This window comes from Coturnix japonica, chromosome 15 (assembly GCF_054131305.1).
Source record: "Coturnix japonica strain WE chromosome 15, WE-NBRP24, whole genome shotgun sequence".
Taxonomy (NCBI): Eukaryota; Metazoa; Chordata; class Aves; order Galliformes; family Phasianidae; genus Coturnix; species Coturnix japonica.
Window position 1 is genome coordinate 14,895,540 of NC_140677.1, and position 21,540 is coordinate 14,917,079.

At 37.6% G+C, this 21,540-nt stretch overlaps 1 protein-coding gene across 1 annotated transcript in view; it reads right to left on the reverse strand.

Annotated features, from left to right (window-relative positions):
* The window catches only part of SLC6A11 (solute carrier family 6 member 11), a 54,994-nt gene extending 33,663 nt beyond the window's left edge, over positions 1–21,331 (reverse strand). The window contains exons 1-6 of the mRNA XM_015874825.3: positions 21,082–21,331; positions 20,389–20,619; positions 16,585–16,719; positions 16,286–16,426; positions 15,455–15,545; positions 5,795–5,927 (exon numbers count right to left, since the gene is read on the reverse strand). Of these exons, the coding sequence (XP_015730311.2) occupies positions 5,795–5,927; positions 15,455–15,545; positions 16,286–16,426; positions 16,585–16,719; positions 20,389–20,608 (720 nt within the window). The 5' untranslated portion in view covers positions 20,609–20,619; positions 21,082–21,331. The remainder of the gene's footprint in view (positions 1–5,794; positions 5,928–15,454; positions 15,546–16,285; positions 16,427–16,584; positions 16,720–20,388; positions 20,620–21,081) is intronic.
* Positions 21,332–21,540: the final 209 nt, after the last annotated feature.

Below are 21,540 nucleotides of genomic sequence, written 5' to 3' on the forward strand. Positions count from 1 at the left end.
TGTATTACATTGCACATATTCACATTTTACCTCAAGGTAAAATACTTACTGCACTGTAACTTTCCTACTACTGCAGACACTAAATCTAGCCCTTAAATCACCTCATGGCCCACCTGTAGAATGCTGATCTGACTCAGTGTGCTGAAAATTAATTCTGCTTTTGAGCTGAACTTCACAGTATGAGAAGTAGATCTGATGTGATGCATCGGAAAAGGGGAGGAATCACACAATAAAGACATTGGCCTGGACTTAAAACTATGATTTTGCTGCAGTTTTATCTTTCTGCCTAAGGTGCATCTCCCTGTCCTCACTTTATAGCTGGAGGTCAACAGAGATCTTCAACTGCCCATTCCGACCAAATCAGAAGGACAAGCTCTTTGGGGAATACAGGCATCTTACTGTGATCATCCAAGACTTGTAACAGTGTGGTTCTGACCTCAGTAAAGCACTTTGGGAATCAGTGACATGCAAATTAGATTGCAAAAATACTGACATCAATTGGTATTAGTTATCACAGGTAGAACCACGTACCTTTTCTATCCACAGGAAGAAAAAAATCTTTTTTTGCAGAATTCTTGGTGTCATGCAGTTGACACACATGACACAACACAATCAAGTCTGTACAGGATGATTTTAGTTTCTTTCCTTTCTTTTTATTTTTACTTTGAAAGGCAAATTCATTAGCAGGTGCACTGCAGCCAACTCTTTGGCATGTGTTTTAGTAGCAAATATAGCACCAGCAACTGCAGAAGCCGCCTTTGTTGCTTTTGTAGAAATTTATTTCCATAGGTTTTCCCATTCTTAAGAAAGAGTTTGGATTCAGTCAATGACACTGAGATCACATAAGAATTAAATTTTGTAAATCTTGTAAGTGATGCCTTGTAAGCAGAACTACTACTACAGACCTTTACATCATAGACAAATTGACTGTATAACCTTGAGAGTGCATTCCCACTGGAAGGAATTTGATGTAGTACTAACCTTCACATATAATACCATGGGGGTGGTTACCTACATACTGCCTTGTAAATTGCTCATGAGCCAATCCCGATGCTTTATGGACTCTCAGTAATAAGAACAAACCACCCATGTGAGAATTAGGGTATTTTGTCTATTTCAAGGAGAGAATAACCCATTACATGTTACCTGCAGCCAATCAATACATTTCTCCTATAGAGATATCCCTGTGCTAATCCACATCTTTGTGCTTCACCTTTAATTTTTCAGAACATTTCTGTGAATTATCACTAAAATGACCAAAGATATCCTTCCTCTTTTCCTTTTTTTCCCTTTTTTTCCTAAACATTATTTTGACAGGACAGGTGATTTTCTCTGCCCAAAACTTTTCACATACATATGAGCCCTGAGCTGTCCTTCAGTACGCTGAAATCCACTCTTCACTTACACAGGCTGTGGATCAGGGCTCAGATCCAGTGCAACAAAAGATTAATTAAAAAAAAAAAAAGGGCCTGCACTGTTAAGGTTCACCTAGCACGGAATGAAATCATGTAGATGCAACTCTGATTTATATTTACTACTTGATACTTTTCTCAGCTGCTAGAGAAAAACTTGAGAAAACCACTCTGAAAGGCACAAGAATCTCCTTTACTAACAAATCTGAGGTGTCCTTAAATGCTCAGTGCACAGGAGAGTGAAAAAAAAATCTCAGTAGTGGTTTTAAAACCTCACACAGAGGAGGCGGGTAGCAGGAACTCAGCATGCATCTCATGAATGTTCTACTTTCTCTCTTTGAATACAGAGATCAGTCTTGGACAGAGTGTTAAAGCCTTGCAGTGAAGGGCTATTCTCTGCTATTACTTTAGGCTAAAACAAAAGACACTTCAGGAGATACAATCATTGCTGCCTAGTTCCTTTTCCTGAGCTCCTCACAATGGGCCCCCAGTCCTTTTTTATTTTTTTCATCCATACATCTTTCTCTTTTATCTTCTCCTTCTGTCCTTTTACTCTTTCTTTCTGCCTCATTGAATCCATTAAGGTTTTTACATAGCCTGCTATTGAGAAATAAATTTTCTTTGAGACTACTGACTGAGACTCAACTACTGGCAAGCAAGGCTTAACTCCTCGAGGGAGGGCAAAAATAAATGTGTAAAAGGTATGAAACAGTCTACCTCTGGGTTTCAGGTCTCAAACAGCATCACATTCCTTTCCATGTCTTGCTAACCTTCTAATTCTAGCAGTTTCATAGAGCACTTTGGGTTAGAACAGACCTTATATGTCACCAACTTCTAGTCTCCCTTCCAGATTCACGGATGCCTTCTGCTATGTTAGGTGGACCGAAGCCCTATCCATCCTGGATTTCTGGACAACCTGCTCCAGTGCATCACCACTCTCAAAGCAAAGAATCTAAATCTATGCTCAGTTTAAAGCCATTCCACCTTGTTCTATTACTACACTTCCTGATAGAGAGTCCTTCTTCAGCTTTCGTGTAGGCCACCTACTTCTTTCATTCATTAGTTTTGATACATTGAATTGCATCTCTGCCCATATCTCCTACCAGATCAGTGTACCCTTTTCGACTATTTTCCTTGTTTCAGTTCCATGTCAGTCCTTTTTACACAGCTGTAAATTAGAAGGCTCTACAACATCAGCAAAGTCACACTACCATGAAACACCTAAGTTTCACACATTACCACTGATGAAAATAAAAGCAGTATTCACATCTTCCAATACTAAATACTATGATAAAATATTTCAAAGTTAGACACAAAATGGGTCCACTGAAGTTTATTTCAAAACCAGAAGAGAACTCCATAAAAGACAAAACACTAGATCAGCTACCCTTAGGCAGGTTGACAGTGTGAGAGAGGAAAAGGGACTACAGAGGCAAATAAGAGACCTGTCTGAGGAAAGGTGAAGATCATCAATCCAAACCAAATGATGTATGCGCTGAAACTGCAGGAGAAGGAAGGAAAACTATAAAAAGGGAAGTAACGTAGGGAAGTACAGCATTCAGTAGTGAAAGATGACACAATACTTGGTTAAGCAGAGCCTGACAGCTTAACAGTTTGTGCTTTAAACCATTCACACATTTTTTTTTTCCTCCAAAGGAAAATTAAAAATAATACATAACCAATGTTTAAGTGAAGCTGTCACCTTATTTTTTTCTAGCAACGCATAGTGAGGAGCTTGATTTGTTAAAATAAACTTTCAAAAACCCAGGTGTCAACTTCAGATTAAACTATTCAGGCCTATTAGAACTGCAGCCTGGGACAGCAGGTTGTCAAGACTCTCACAAAATGCAAACACAGGGTCCTCCATTTTTAAAACAGAAAAGCACGTGGAAGGACAAGAACCATTCTGTCACAATGTGAACTTCACAAAGTTTGGCTTAAAACCCTCAAAAATGTTAAGATGTATATGTAAGTAAAACACTGAAAACACACAAAAAAATCAGAGTCTATATGGAATCCAAACAAATTTGCCATATTATTTAGAGTAAGACAGGCTTCTATCAGAACATTAAGCAGACAAAAAAAACCCACCTCGTTACAGACTAATATACTGTGTTCTTATTACAACTGCAGTATCACACATGGATCTACTAAAAGTCTTTCCTTACTAATTACAGGAGCAGAAATGAAATAAGAAAGGATCAGTGTTGGGTAAGAAATAACCTTACTGCAGCAGAAGCAGTAGATCCTCTGAATGACAGACGGCTGAAGACCACAGTGTGGTCTTCTTCAGTGTGAGAAACCAGCTGGGTTCCACATGATTTCAGAGATAGAAGCACAGCTTGTAGCAAAACAATCTCAGTGACATAAATATATAATGAACCTACTTCATACAGGACCCCTCTGAGACCAATAAAGCTGAAGACTAAGCACTGATTTCAGTTTCTTCACATTTCTTTTGCAAAACAGCGGAGTTAATTCTGATTAGCTGAAAAGCTTATCATCCTATTTCAAGTGGGCAAGACATGTTTCTATCTCAGGTTATTTCACTTAACCTCATCAGGAAGGTGGCCATCAAAATGAAACTGAAGCAAAATAAAATCATTACTTTTCGTAGTGAGATTAGAGTTTAGTTCAGCTATCAGGAAAAATATCTAACATTTTCACTTGAATCACTTTCAAATGCGAGACCTTTTTCTGGGGAAGTGGTATAAGCTGCAGGAACCTTATGCAATATGCATACGGTACACAACAAAAATCCAAATGTAAACTGCACAAATGCTAAAACAAAGTACATCCCCTCTAAGATCACTAGAGACTCCTCCTATTAGCAGATCATTTCTACCAATGCTGTTTTTCTTGAGCACTGTATGCAGTTTTGCACAGCCCTGTATTCATGCACACGCGTGCATTCAAAATACATGCTTTTCCTTCACCTCTGGGACAAGATTATTCTATGGTAGAATAGATATCCATCTTTAGACACTCTGATGGAAAAGAAAATACTTTTGCTCAACTTCATTTCTTTGCTGCCTGTTGGAGCTCTAAACCACTCTCATACCTCCCTGGAGTCCATCCTTCAAAGACATACATACATTTACCTTGCCATTCCCTTATCTCACTTTTTTGCCTCTATATTTTTGTCTATTCTCCCCCACCCCCCATTCTTTCCACTAAGCTATTCTTGCTTATATGCATCTCTAGACAGTGCCTCTCAGCTTCTTTCAAGCAGCAACTTGGTAAAAGTAGGGCTGTCTAAATCCATCTGTGTAAATTACTTAGGTGAAAAATGCAGTGCCAGATTGACTGACACAGTTGGCAGATAGAAACAGAATTCAGCAAATAATTACAGCCATAATTTTGAGAGGCAGAAGAATTGAGTGTGTTCATGAAACCTAGAAAAAGTCATTTCTACATTTTCCAAATAATAATAATAACAACAAAAGCAACACACTACACTTCCAATATTTCATTTATAAATGCAGCCTACTGATACAGAAACAACAACAAAAAAATAATATCTAACCCTCATTACAAACTAAGCTTGTAGTAAGCAACCAAAAATCAGATAAACAAAATGATTCAGCAACCCAGCAGTTGTTTTTTCTTGTATTCTTTGGTTTCCACATGAGAAACCTTTGGGTTTCTTAGGTCCCTTCCAGAACAGTTGCTCTTTTCCTCCCTCTGCTTACTCAGCTAATCACATATTCTACTCAGGTCTATGTCTGCTACTACACTGAGGTGACCCCTCCATTGTCCCAGGACTTCCTCAGGCTGTCAAGTTGTATTGCTCTGTTGAGTTTCCAATACAGAACGGCTGGATTTTTACTTTTTCCTTTTTTGTCTAATACTCCCTTCTGAGTATTATTTCTACTACTTCACTTCTGAGTTTTTATTTTTTAATTTTTTTCCCCCTACTTACGGTGATCAATTTTGTTTTCCTCAGCATTATTATAGTTTCCTTCTATTTCCCTTTTCAGTTTAGGGCCAAATTCATATTTTAATACTATGTGTACAGAAATCAACACAACTCTCATCAATCCCAGGTTTCAAAGGGCTGGCTGCTAAGGGAACCAGAATTAACAAAACTACAGGGAAAACAGTAAAAAACCAAAACAGTCTCACATAAAAGATTTAGGGAATAAGAAAATCACTAAAGCCAATGGGGAGCAAACCAATGCAACAACAACAACAACAAAAGCTTAATTCCTAATTACTCAGTATTAATACTTCATATACTCTATAAATACAGATACTTAAAAACAAGTGTAAAGCACACTTAAGATTCCACCATTACAGCGTAAGGAAAGGTAAATAATAACACTCAGTTTGGGGGCACAAGAGGGTAATAATTCTGGTGATGCACAGTATTTCAACCCTACCTTTCCAGTTGACTTTGTTCCTTTCCAAATGCAAAAATAGCAGATAGTCCAAGCAGCGAGGAGACACAGCGCAAGTTCCCAGCGAAGGTTCCCAATATGTTCAATGCCATCAGATATAGCAAGCACCCTGCGTCTACCAAGGGGGGAAAAGTACAAAAATGTAAACACTACTGAAACAAAATAGTGCTGCATACAAAGCATTGATCTAAAACGAAACCACTTTCAATCAGGAAGACTTCTGGTTACTGAGTAGAAAGAATAGACCATGTCAGGTATAAAGATACAAAAGAGGGAAAAAAAGGAATATTGCCAGTGAGTTTAAAAAAATAAACAAGTGTGCGACTCTCACAGGTCGGTGAAAGAAAATTAGAGAGACTTAAAAACTGATTCAGCGTGGAAAGTTTTGTACAAAGGAAAAGGCAAAAAAAAAAACCCCAAACTTCTACCTCTGAATCATCGACAGACAATACAGATAAAAAACAAAACACTCCTATCATGTTATTTTTGCTCTGTCTTGTTGTTGTTTTAGTTTTATTGTATTTCCAATAGTAACTATTTGAGTTGAAACCTTTATTTTTACCTTGTAGGCACCTGTTTTCTGAAATGCCCTTTTCTAAATTGAACTACAAATTTACAACTTTTTACATTTAACATCTTTCAGGTGGATCTTATGTAGGAAACAACAGGAAAGTTTAAATATTTCTAAAAATCACCTTTTTGGGGGGGAGTAGGGAGGGAAACAATCAACAAAAATCTATATTGCGTTTACTATTTTAAAATAACATATTTGAAGTACTAGAAAAGTCCACTCAGATCCAAAAACTTCCCATTTTAGGAGCATTCCTCACATCTCTGTAGCCACAGGATTTACTGAATAAGTAAACAATGTGGAGAGGGGTGTGTTTTGTTGTTTTCATAAAGCAAAAGTCAGTGAGCAGAAATGTAAGTCACTTGCTACTATTCAGACAGGAAAACTGTGGGTCAGAGCTTCAGAAATCTGAAGGCGCGTTTTCTTCATGAGAACAGTGTCTCACAAGGAGAATTATCTGGGGGATTCACACTCCTTTCATGCTCACTGATTTTTGCTTTAGGTAAGTACACTGTTTAAGGAAAATGTAAATCCTTTACCAGCCTATAGATAAAACACAAGTTTTATCTACTAAAACTTCAGATTCTATTGCATAAAGAGTTAAAGTAAAAGCAAAAACTTACTCCTCTGAACTTCATTGATTTTCATGAACTCCCTTGAATTTTTTTTTCAATTCTCTTTAACCTAAAAGAAACCCTAATGAACTTAAATGAAGTAATTAGTCGTTCGCTAATTTTACACTCTGAATAATTAATTTCAGCCATTCAGGCCTTTTATGATCTTTAGATCTTTAGATCAGCCATCTTGGGTGGGTCTGGTCACAGCTCATTTCATCTATGTTTCCATAAGTATACTGACAGTGTTATAAGTTGAGTATAATAAGTTGAGTATACACATTGACAAACTCGCACACAAATTTCCAGTGTTCAGCCTTACACATATTACAGTGATCCAAAATTCCCTTTAAATCTTTATTAGATGTTGCTTACACGACTCCCAGAGACTTGAGCCTTGCACTAACCTTGCTCTCCAGGACACTGTGAATGACAACTAATTAACTCAGGTTTACAAGTACTCTTAATATTATTAATATAGCAAAAAACAAAGTATCACTTCCTATCATCGTCAATAATAAGTGATTTTGGATACAGTTCTGAGAGATAATTACTGTATGTACATGCAATTAATGTGCTATGCAGATAGATTAATTACAACAATATATATTCAGATTACCATGTTGACTATTAAATTAAAAACAAGCCCAACTTACAATTAATCACAGGACCTGAACTCTTTCTTTTGCATTTGACTCTGGCATTGGCTGAGGAGATCTATTCACAGAGTAAGATGTATGGAGTTGTAATTCAAAGCCATGCCTAAAATAAATACAAGCAACTCCTTTTCCCAGGCAGCAGGACAGACAGTTGAGGCTTTTGGCTCACAGTCCATACCAGAAAGGAGGTGACCACAACAGGTCAATGGGCAGAGTCAATGTTATGTGCACACATGTCCCCTGTTTTCTCTTATAGAATTTCTTCATGAGGCAACAGAATTAAGATTCTGCCACCATCCTTCTATCTGTTACTGTTCTTTCTTCTATGCTGTCTTAAAAAACAAATGAACAAACAGGTTGCGTCATCACATCAACTTACACGTTCCCTCTTACAAGGTCTTAAAAAAAACAGACTTTCCATGCATCAGCAGTGACTGCTCACCATGAAGACAGTTGCATTCCCTAATTACAGACAAAAGATGTGCTGGGTGTTGCAGACAGCTGGAAAGGAATCTGATCTGGTTCTTCTTTTGGAGATTTGTGCACATCTATACGGACGATTAACTGCATCACACCAGTCACTAATTCCAGTGAATACCAACTGCACGGTCTCACTGAAACACTCCCAGGCTGATGTCCTGCCTACAGTTCTGCAAAGGGCTACAAGAACTGCTCAACTTCCAGACCCATCTCAAGCGAGAAATCTGCCAAATAGCAAGTATAGAGGAAGTATATAAATGATACACTTAAACAGAGGTTTAAGGTTTCCGGTAGAAAGTGAGCAGGAACAAGACTGAAACACCTAATTAAACTATAAGATACAATGTTATATTGTACCACACACATCCAAGAGAAAGCCTTGCTCAGAGGCAATAAATGATTTCCTCAGGAGCAGCAGCAGAGGTTAGGCGTTGAAAGGAAAAGTCATTCAGAACATGAAATTCTGCTCAGGAAGGAAGTATCTAAGTATGATAAATGGTAAAGACAGAAAACCCTGTAAAATCAAACAGCTAGCAGTTTGCTTTATAATTCTCATAAGTTTTTTTAATAATAAATCTCAAACTGTAAGAATTCTCTTCTTGAAAACCACTGTATTTTATACTTGGCTTTCAGAAAGCAGCAGACAGATAATTCCCAATGGTCACACTAGTGAGAATCCCATGACTGGAGAATTATGCACAGCTATGAAATATTTACCTCTTACAGCATATTTCTGAGATCTACACATATCAGAATGAATTATTTCTACATGAGCCACATTTGCTGCTGCTCAGCCTAGTTTTTCCTTCTGAAGTCCTAATACTGTTATATGTTACACCATTCGTGATACAAAATGTTTAAATTTGTCAAGATGAAAAATATTAAGGTTCCTTCTCTAAAATTTCTCATACTGCTGGAAAATTAGAAGTATTTGTGTTAACCTGTCTCATTAAAGTCAGTTCTTATCTGAACGTGACATCGCTTAGCAACTACCATGCATATATACATACAGCACCAACTTATTCTGTGTGTGTATGTCTGTGTCTGTGTACTTACCACTAGAGAGAGTGCGATGTATAAACCCCGAACATTTCACTTCTCCTCTGGCTATTTCTGACCTATTTTCCTCCAACCCCTTTTATGAAGTCATGGCAACTTCTTCTTAGCCAAGTCTCAAAGTTTAATTCTATCAAATAACTTCTTCTTTGTATCATTCCACTCACCTCAACTCTACAGTTTCTTGGTATTCTCTCATAACCTTCAGTCCTTGTGCTGTTTATCCTCTGCCTCACCTAATGCCCTATGAAGAAGTTATACAGTGATTTAAAAAAATAAGAACAAAAAACCCCCCACGTTTTCATTCACCAAGTGAGGTAAATCAGTTCAGCATTTGGGCTGCAGTAGCTGTGAACTAGGATTATCTAGAAGAAATTTAAGTCAACCTGATAGCACTCTAAATTTCTGGCTTTTTCTGGTTTTTCTGGTGCTGTTTCAAAAGCTAAAACTGATACTCGGCTGCTGAAACTCATGGACCCATTTCCTTTATGCAGTACCCACACTAATAAATAGCCAAGAGATAGATGAATGTTACTGTCATGTTTAATGCTTTCAGAATTACTTTGTCATCCCAAAAATTCTTTGTATTAATGTTCTTAAGAATCTCAATTCTGAGACACTGAACAAATCTAATGGATGCATTTTTGGACAGCTAAAAATGATAGTCTATTAATGTTTACAAAACCACATTTAAAGGATTCTAGATACATTGAAGAAACATGGCCCAGAAGAGCTGCATGTTATTTGTCTTGCAGCTCTAATTTCCATGATAAACTAGTGGAGAAAATAGAATCATAGAATGGCTCCCTAATCATAAAAAACAAACAAACAAACAAACAAACATTATTTTTAGCTCCTACAACTACTGGAGAACTATTTGCAGCATTATACAATTGCTTTTCCAAAACACAAACGTGTAGCTTTTAACTTCCACCAGAGAACTAAAAGTCGCCCTTAAAAATTCTATTTTAAGGTACAAAAATATTTATTCAGACTCACAGCATTGCCTGGAGATGTTGCAGAGTTTCCTACCTTATATTTATTCAGAAATAACCTGCACATAGTCACAGTCAACCTGCCCCAGGTGGCTGTGCTTAAACTAGGTGGTTAGACAAGATTACCTCCAGAGGTCCCTTCCAAACTCAAGTATTGTTATTTCCATACACAGGGAGAACATTTGAACCGCTGACTCACGTACACTTATTTTTCTTCTTAAAATAAAATTAGCACAGCTCTAATAATAAAGAGGATTAAATAACAATTATTAGACCTCTGATACTTAGACACTTTTACTCTCTGTAGCTCAAAGCCCCTTCTATAAAGTGGGAAGAATTAGATCCTACATAGATTTTGTGAAGATAAATGAATGTGAAGATAATCAAGAAATCCATAATTGCCAAATCAGTGATACCATGAGCAACTACAAAGTCTTGATTAAATCAATACCTTCGTCAACAAAGGAGGAATTTAACAAGATTACAAAATATAGGAAAATGAACAAAGAGAAAAATAACAAAATACAGAATACCAGCATGGTATTTTCTTCCTATTCATCCCTTTCAGTTCTTTTGAAAAGAATTTTGTGTTTCTTGAACCAAAACCAATCAAATTCATATAAAACATCAACTTAAAGTTGCACAATCTTACTTTTGGCATTTCCTCCTACTCAAGTACATGACTTTGCAATCTTTGAGGTAATTTTTTTTCTGTATATTTGAAATGTTACACAAAACATTCCAGATAAAATCAAAACCAAGGGAAAGTTCATCTGTCTGGATTAGGCTAACATTTACCCTTGGCTTAGCACTTTGAGACCTACCCCATTTCCTTCTTTCAGCTGAAATCAGGCAGAATTTGTGGTTCTGAGGCAAAACCAGATGAAGAGCTCATGTGAATCCAAACAAAAAGCTGTTTTCACATGGCCTCTCGTGAACTAAACTGGAACAAGCAAGTCTGGCACATCTCAATGTTCTTCGACAAGACATGCACAAAGGGTCTAGTTCTGAGAGGTGCTGAAGGTCTCTGGGTACTGAGCAGTGCAGGATTGGGCCCAACTTGTTAATGACTTTTCATAGGATAGTGGGGATTAAGCACAATGTGACTCTTGCAGTCAGTCGCAGTCTGAATGAAACAGGAAAAACTCTTTTTGACTTTGCAAGGAAAGGGTTTGTGCCTTCTTTTTGCTCAGAACAGATCCTTTTCTTTTCCCTAAAATAAAAAAAAAGGTTTTTTTTCCTCACTAGGCTTTACTTGGAAACGTTAAGAATGTGTCACTCCCTTCAGAGAATGACAGGCCAACAACTAGACCTTCTTTAGCAGAGTACTAAGTTGTTGTTACAGAGCCAATAAAAAACTATTGAGGTGGAATCAACCACAAAACCATGGGTTCTCTGTCTCTCCAGATCCCTTCCCAGGCACAAGAAATCTCAAATTCCTGTCCACAGTGGCAGTCTGGAATAACAGTCAAAGAAGCACACAGATACAGCTGTTGTCCCCACCTAGGAAAACATACAGCACAGTGGAATAGTTTATTTTCTAATCTCTATGCTGTTTCCCTGGCTATAAAGTTAGCCCCATCTGTGGCTACTAAACTCTTTCTTAGGACTGCTTTAACATACTAAAAATGATCTACGCCTCCATTACTACCATAGCTTACAAGATCTACTGTTTAAGAGTTGTACGAAAAAAATTTAACTGTGGCATAACTCGAAATTACTTTTTTTTTCTTCTTTTTTTAAACATCCTTTACCAGGCGGGTCCAATAGGATGAGATAAAAACCAGGAATTAAATGGACAATCTCTGAATCCTGGGCACCAGTATTAAATGGAAAGAAAATTTCAGACTCTTTTCTGTTCTTTGTAACACAGCATGAGTTTGAAGTTGAAAAACTGACTTTTGATCAATTCGATTGCCTTTGAAAGCTGCATATGCCAAATCCTTTTCAGGAAGGTAAGAAATCCTCCTTAAGCTCCTTATTTTTCCTGGAGCTGTCAACACTGCTATCTGTAGTCAGTGACAACTCAGCTAACTCAAATTAAGTATTAAAACAGACATTATCAGGGATAGACATTTTTAACTACTGAGGAGAGCAAGTAAAGTGAACCTAACTGCCCAGACTTTGCATGCTGCTCCTTCAGCAGCATCAGGCCATTATGGCCACATAGCTACAAGTAATTATCAATTACACTGTAAAAAAATACCAACATAAAATAACAGTCCTTGCTTTTATAATGAGAAGTTTTTGCATGTAAGAAGAGGAAAATATGACCTAGGAACTACTGCAATTCTTATCTCTACAATTCGTGATCGCTTTTTTTTTTTTTTTTGAGTAAAGAAACAGTCCATCCAAGACACTAATTAGGCTTTCATCTACTGTGTGACCCAGCCATCAAAGCTGGTAGAGAATGTTAAATTATCAGAGGAAGCAACTCTATACCTGCTAGAGTAACAAGCAGACAGTATCCTTTGTACAGACCTGAAGAAAGTTAACTGTTAGTCCACACGCCTTCGTAGCTTCATAGTACAAGCATTCTCCTAGCTTTCACTGCATTTGAACAAGTTGCAGTTTGACCCCAGTAATAGTTTTAGGAATGATCAAGTCCACAGAAGTAATAAAAGCTAGAAACGTTTCAGCAGAGAGGCTGAAATCTTTACTTGCAGTCATCAAAATATCTGTGGAGTTGAGTTCTCTTCCAATCACAACTAAAAAGGGCTGAGACTTCTAGTCTACATGATGGAAAAGACATAGCAGTACCAGCTAAAGGAAGGAGAAAAGAAAAAACTTATTCCTAAGACATGATTGAAGATAACCCTTTTGGGATTTGCGCATTCATTTATGCAAACACAAGTCCAGCTTGTGCCCCTGCTACAAACCTCTGCTGGCATTTACAGAATGCCAGTCTAGTCTGCTGTGCAATACATAGCAACCGCTGTATTCCTCATCATGAGTAACTCAGTGCAATTGGCCTGAAGAAAACACATGGCACTGATAACTCATGCATTTTATAGATTTCTTCCTCTCCAAGCATTAAGTATGCTATCTTTTGTTAGTTTTTTAATTAGAATAATTTAAATGTTTAAAGATACTGCAAATGCAATTGAAGACTGTGGTAAAGTTATATAGTTATCAAAGGAAATACGTAACATCAGCTTGACAATTAGTAAATGCACTATTCAATTCTACTTGAAATTAGATCACTTCTCACAATAATAACCACTCTGATTCATAAACTGTCTCAACAGTAGATGCTAATAGTTCAAAAAACTTTTTATCCCAGCTACCCTATCCACAATAAATTGTATTTACTGTGGCCATAACTTAGAGGAGTTTGAATTGCAGACTCAACATTGCAAAAAGCAAAATGTACAGAAGGATCTGAATAGCAGTGTTGTTCAGAAGAAAACCAGTGCCTCCCCCTTCCTTCACAGGCATCAAGTAACATAATTGTAAGAAACCCGGTCATTATGCAAATCAATTCAGTCCTGTGATTGGTTATTGCAGTGTGAAAAGCTTCATCACTATCTCTGAGTTCTGAATTTAGCAGCTAGCATCTGCTTCGTCCAGTTTAACTCATCAACTTTCTTTTAACTGTTTGTTCTTAGAAGAATCTTATGGCCCAGACAGCCAAATGCATGAAAAGTTTTATATTGGATATAAAGAAGAAGATGGGTTATTTTTTGTTTGTTTTTATACACGCAGTAAACATAGTGATACACAGATTGCCCAGAGAGGTGGTGGATGCTCTGCCCCTGGGGACATTCAAGATCACGCAGGGCTGGGCTTTGAGCAACCTGACCTAGCTGCAGATACATTCATTTTTCAAGGATGGAAAGTCAAGCACCACTTTTGCTTGGGCACCAAGATAAGTTTAATATCATAAGCTATTTTGGCCAGTAAACTGTTAATATTATGAAAAGCTTTTCCACAAAACAGCAACAACAAAAAAGACTCTAATACTTCTAAGATTTCTTTTTCTTTTTTTTTTTTTTTTAATAGTTCAGCCTTAGCTGTCCTAAGGAACCACAATTTGTGTTAAAATGATGAAGTCATAGCAATAAGGTGCCACGTAAGAATATCTTGTTTAGTATAGAAGATTACCCGGGAAGTGGATAAAGTAGGTATATTCTAATTTAATAAAATGAGTGCTTAGGTTGTTGAGATTTTAACAGAAAAGAAACATGAAGACTTATACAGATTTAATATTGTTTTAATACATTATTTACTGAAGCAATAACTACCACCTGCTAAGACTAAAATAACTTACTTAGAAGGCTAAGGGGATCAAGGCAAAGACAAAAGCACATGCTAACTACAAGAAAATGATGTCAAATGCAGAGTTCTCCCTTGGAGAACAGTCTTGACATATAGCCCTTTCAAAGGTAACTGCTGCTGTTCTGGTAAAAAACAGAAGAAAACAAAACAAAACCCCTCTAACTGCAGACCTAGTCCCAGAATAATGCTTGTTATATTAATAGATTGGTAATTAGAATGGGCTCCCAAGAATATTCACTAACCTGAAATTCTGTAATACACTCCTTTGAATTAAGAAAAGCGACTTTAATGATAAAGTAAAATTCCATTTCTGTGACTGTCTTAATACAAACTGTGCCTCACAAAGAACAAGTATGAAACTACACATGCACTAATTAAATATTTATAGTAGACAAAAATGTGTCATCACAAAGGAATTCCATATTTTGTGAAGAAATAATTCTTTTCTATCACTCTAACTAGATACCAGAATCAAGGAGACGCAAGCATTAAGCTTTCTTTCTCTAACTGAGAAACTAACATGGTCCAGTCAAATATAATGACATACAGACTCCAAAATATTAGTTAGCTCAGATGAAGATGCAACTGTTATGGAAGAAAAAGAGAGTAAACACCCTGGGAAAACAAACAGACAAAACCAAGCAAATAAAAAGAACCACCATCAAACACAAGAAACACTCAAAATCATCCTCTTTCACCTCTGCCTCATTAGTATTTATTGGAGGCTCTTTCCTCCAGCAGTAGGAGCCAAGATCCCAAGTAAGTGGCACACTTTGTTCTATGTCCTTTCAGAATATGGAATTCTTTTCCTTGAATCCTCTAAAAAGAGCTAAACCTCTCATTTTGAATCTTTTGACGATATGACAAAACTTCCAGCTGAACTCATATCACTACATGCTATCAGTTTATAAAATACATAACATGAAAACAACAAAAATAATGGAAGATAATTAACAGTCAGATCAAGCAGATTGTTTATGTGCACTTACTCCCAGAATTCCATCACCGGAGATGTAGCATTTTGCAAAGAGATTTGACTGCAGTTGCTCATGTTAAGTTTTTGAAATTCTACACAGTTTTCTATAAAAACAAGAACAAAATTGTTATAATGACACGTACTTGCATTTCTGCTGGAGCATCTTCTAGTTCATGCATCTTGTAAAGTCATTTATTATATAATACTCTGTGTGGTTAAAAGGATTTCTATATATTCTAAAATCCTACATCTGCTACTTCTGAGGCTAAAAAAGCTGCTTTGAGAAATAGAGGCAATCGATTGGGAACTACAACATACTACCACTTCAAGTGGTTGTTCAGTGACCAATGGCAACAGTCATTAGTCTTATAGCAAGTAAAAAGTCACTCTTTAACTTGTATCTAAAGTAGAAAAAGAAGACCTGTTTTGTTGCATTTATTTACTGTATTCTGGGAGAATAGATACTATTAAAAATGAGAGTCCAGGGATTTAGCCAGAATATTTTACAGAAATAACAAAGGCCAAAACTTTCTTTTCCTATCTGACATTATATATCACAGAAGCAAATACTTATACAATGACCTGATTCAGAAAAATACAAGTCTTCACTCCATAACCGGTGCAACCTGGTCTAGGGAACCTGCTTTGGCAGGGGAGGTTGGACTAAATGATCTCTAGAGATCCCTTCCAATTCCTACAATTCTGCGATTCATTTTATCACAGTTTGACATGATCAGCCCATTCCCACAGACTTTTCTACCACAATAGTTGTGATCTCAACACTAATTTATCAGTTACTTGGAAGTCATTATTTGTACAGCAAGCGTTTCTACCAAGGCCATACCTGTATTCCATTCATGCCCACATGTAGCCCAGGGAAGCTCTGTAGTAAAGCAGTTAAACAGATAGAAGATAGCCCATGCTAAAATAATGATGTAATAAACATTTAGATGTGCCTCTATAACTTGGGTAGCATATCCAATGCCTGGAGAGGAGGAAGAGAAAATAAAGATAACTCAGATAATTTAAGAACAAATGCTTACAACTTTAAGTACATCTTAACTTCAGCTTTCATGAGATTTTTTTTCCTTCATTTAAAACTTAACACATTGTTTTGTAGTTGAACACAGAAAAAGTTGTTACCTTCAAACAAAGGGCAAACTTTTCTCCAGCACGTAATGCCTCCTTCACTAGTAAACTGTCCCAAGGCTGTCTCCAGGAAAAAAACTGGTATTCCACAGCAAATAAAGAAAACCACATATGGGATGAGGAAAGCACCTACAAAATAAGCATTGTGGTGGTATTGGTTATAATCATCACAGATCCTTGACAGCTTAGCAAAAAATTTATTTTCATTCATTATCTAATTCTCAGGTGCTGCGCTAGAAGTGCAGAAAGTGTTTACTCTTGACACCAGGTATTAAAAGTTAAATTTTAAGCCATTATCATGGACTCAAAGAACCAATACAAAAACCCATGTTCCCAGTCAAAACACAAAGCGTACTGAAGTTTGTCAAGATAGGCTACACTCTGCTGAACTTTCTCTCAAGCACAGGAAAGATCACATTTTTGTTTAGCCACACCATTCTGCTCTGATTGTCATCAAATCATTCTACACTCTCTTCCCTTCTTTTCTCAAGAGGAAAGCAGGGATGAAGAAGTGTTATGGAAATAAAATCCAAGTACTGTGACATTATTTGGATAAGACCAATGACGAGTATAGTAAAAAGGCAATGACAAAATACACCTTAGGACTACTTACATAGAGAAAGTAAATAGGATTTGACATTGTCATCTAGAAATTTTAGGAAATTAACAAAGTATCAGCTTTTTTTTATTACATACTGACAGTAAACTCCAGCAAAGATAGCGAGCAGTACAACTTGGTGCCTTCAACAAACTGCTATTCTTCTCTTATTAGCACAGAGCAGAAATTCTGTTATTTCATGGTTAACCATGTTATTAGGTATAGCAGCCAGAGAAGTGACTGAAGTATGCACAAAGAAGTGACAGAAGATAACTGCTGGGCATACTGTCACTTGCTAATACTGTAGATTTTAAGCATTCAATTTAGAATTGAGCCTAAATAACAAGGAATGAAATACAGCCTTTTCACTACACAGAGATCCTATCAACAAACAAGGCCAAAATAACTTTTTTCCTTCGTTCCCATGATACTCAGATTTCCCAATAAATCAAAGGATGAGATAGAAAGCAACTAACTCTATTGATTTAGGTGGAAACAAGGAAGGAAGAAGGCAAACACTAAGAAGAAACCATAATATAACTATTCTGGCCATCTTTACTGACATCAGTAAACAAAGTTTCACTGGTTTAATCGGACAAACACAGTGAAGTACTACACAAAAGTTTTGCTAGATGCAGTAACTGCATACATCAGTCTGTTCTTCAGAGCACCACCAATAGCATTTCTACTTCAACAGGAGTCCTAAAGATTGATACGATCATTAATGAACAATACTTTATTAGCTACACCCATAATGCTGAACTTCTATCAGAATCTCACTACAAACAAAATGTTTCTGAATATACTTATGGAAAATTTCTACTATTACAAGGTAAATAGATAACCTGGATCATTAAAAAGATGTGGGGTGGGGGAAGGGAGGGAACACTCTAAATCTGCAATAATTGTAATGCTTCAGTCACTTTGATTAGAAAGGCAGGTCAACTCAATACACCTGCTTTGACTTGCAGGTTCTTTCAGACCCACCACATCAAGAGAGATGTCCTCATGAGTGACCTCTCAGCTCGGCCCCTCAATTTGCTTATAGTTGAACCCCGGCTGCATCTCAAGCAATAAGTGCATAGACTTCAAAGAATGTAACACCTGGGCATCCAAAATGATGGTTTCTACATACGATTCACCATGCAAATAATTTGAAAGACAACATCCTTCCAGGCCTTGATTTGAGAACTGCTGTCCAGTATGAAAACAAGTTTAGCTCACTCATATGGACAAGCATAGTGAGTTTAACACAGCAACTTAATGAAACAGATCGTACTGGAAAAAATCCGACTATACCAAATTTTCCTGCTGGCAAACCAATTAGTTTCCAAGAAATATCTAGCACAAAAAACATAATTGAATTATTTTCCCTAATAATTTACACACGCACATATATACATATATAGCAAGTGTCCATAAAAGCAAATAAGAATTATGAAAGCATATGCCTACACTATCTGTTGTCAGTGCCAGAATGAACTTAGACCTGAAGGATTTTTGCTGCTTCTGAATTTGTTCTGTACCTAGCAGGAGTTCTATTTCATAACTAGCTCGTATACCACTTTATTGTCATTATGTATTATACAAAAAACATTTCCCAGCATTTACATCCAGTGCAAGAAACAAGACCCAAGTCTAATTCTAGTTCAGCATTCTAGAGAGTTACAGAAACAGAGGTGCTAGCCAAAGGTCACAGACTGAGACCTCACCAAAGAAAATTGAAGGTAATGGCAAACTTCCCATGGTACCAGGACATGGCCAATTAAACCACATGCATTCATTCTATTCTTAAAGAATGCTGCAGTGATTAACGATGATACTTAAGTAAGCCAGCAAGTCAGCCAAATACATGATAAGAGTGTGCTACGTAAAGCTATAGCCTTAAAAATGATAGCGTCACATTTTGACATACTAACATAAATTCAATGTACATATAAAGGCTTCAGGAAATATCCAATATTCACTGAACACGTATTTTCACCTTTTCTTCTGCCAAAAGTTCTTTGGGGAAACTTTGCAAGTCAACAAGAAACTGTTCTGCAAATCACTCAACAGATTGATTAGAGATGGTAGGATGCTAAAAATGAGTGAATTCTTGTCATCTTAGTTTTGCCACAGTACAAATGTGTTAAAAAGGAGCTGCAAACTAGAAACACGCCAACCACAAGAGTATTTGTCTTTAGAAACAGCAAACAAAATGGTCAAAACCAGCCTTGAGCTCAAGCAATCATGCCTACTTTTGGACAAACGAGGGAAAGAAATCTGGCATAGCACTGTTAGCAAACAAGCCTGTTCAGAACAGATCTTTGCATATATCAGTCACTGAGCATATTACTGTTCTTGCAGGATACACATTTACACTAAGGCTGCTGATTCAGACATTACGTGGCAGAATGTTGAATCCAGCTCACAGGATTCTAAACTTAATGTTTATTTTTCTTTCATTTCTGTGTGAGACATGACTGACGGTGCTTACCCTTAATTGTCATATTCCTTACATAGCCACTACCTGACTGTAAGTAATACATACCATACATTATACTTTTGTGATCTGAGGGAGAATAGACTTCTACAGTCTTATTTTAACCTATATAGAGCCTGCTGCCTTAGCTGAGTAACAGTCAGCTTTGCATCTTCCCCTCCTTTACTGTACTGACTGGGGAAGTAATAACTAAGAAAAAGGGTGTGGTTGACTTAAAGGATTTTTTTCTGTCTTAAGAAAAGTAAAATCTGGGGCATCTTCAGAAACAACATTCTTCCTCCCCAAAGTACGCTACTCAGGAAAATAAACTGCTCCTTTCTTCTCTATGCCAGACAAACTTTGTTGAGTTGGCTCAATTCTGTATGCACGTGAAGAAGAAAATGTTCTATTCTAACTGGTTTCTTCTGCCTTAAAAAAAAACACACACACACAAACCACTAATAATACATAAATATGTTAGTAATGAGAAAAAAAAAACAACCCACCCACCCAAAGAAAAACCTTGAGAAATTGAACTGCATAGTATTTGGGGAGAAGGAGGTAAGGGAAACATTACATTTTTTCATATGTTCTCAGGTACTTAATATTTCCCTACCTACACACACACTTAAATCCTGAACCCCTCTTACTAGTACAAGAAATCACTATAAAACATCCCTAAGTATCTTATTTCCCAGACGTTTATGGTGAGCTGAAACACATGACGCCATCTTACCTCCTCCATTCTTGTAGCAAAGATATGGGAATCTCCATACATTTCCCAACCCAATAATCTCCCCTGCCACAGAAAGCACAAATTCAACCTTATTGTTCCAGTGACCTCTTTCATGAACTTTCTTATCATTGCTGTGGACGAGGTTGGTACTTGAAGCTTCTGGATCCAAAACATCTTCTGGCTTGCCGTTAATTATAGGAATAGTCTTTTCAGCTGTCATGGCTGTTCAGCCTAAAGAGAGCAAAAGAAAAACGTGCAGGTATCATTTGTTAATAATAACATATAGGACTAAGAAGCCCCTTAGCACATCATTAGCTCCAAATCATTTGTTGCCTACTTAAATTTACAGCTGAAAGTGATCAGGGCAATTCTGTAAGGCCAAAAAAGTTGTGAAAGATGAAAAACTTTTTTTTTTTTTTTTTTAATGAAAAAAGAAAAGAAAACATTATACATGAAAGTAAAAAGGTTTTCAAGTTAGGACAAACATAGTAGGATGTTATTCTAAGGGCTGGGTAGTGAAACCTTTCAAAAATCCTTCCCCAGGCAGGTGTGCCAGTTTGAATTGCCTCACAAACGACAAGGATCTCCTGCATCTTCCAGGCATAAGAATGAAAAGGAAAAAGGGATGTGCTGAAGGGGGCCTGATCTGTTCTGGCCTGCCTGGAGAAGCAGAGAATCTCCCAGACTACTCACCCAGGGCTCTGCTTATGCTTGCGCGGTTAGGAGAGGGACTGGCTCTCTAGCCGACACTCGGCTCCGAGCGGACCTCTGCGTGCTGCCGTTCTCCTCCGTTGCACAGGAGGCGCAGGGCACAGCAGCCGCGGGCAGCAGGCGGGGATAGCACGAAGAGAGCGGGGAGCTTCGTCCTGCGCTGCGGCTGCCGCCCGGCCGGCCGGCGGCGATAAGATGCTCCCCGAGCCTCAGAGCCGCAATTTGCAAATGCTCAGCCTTCCCCCGAGCGACGGTATAACACCCGCCTCCCCCCTCCGCCCACTTCAGGCTGTCCCAGCGGCTCCCCCCTTCTCCTCCTCTTCTTCCTCCCCCTCCTGCCGGCATCACCGCCCGTGCATCCCCAGCTACTCACTCCCCCGCCCACAGGGGAGACAGCCGGGGCCGAACACCGGGCGGTACCGAACCCCACGCTCCCTGCAT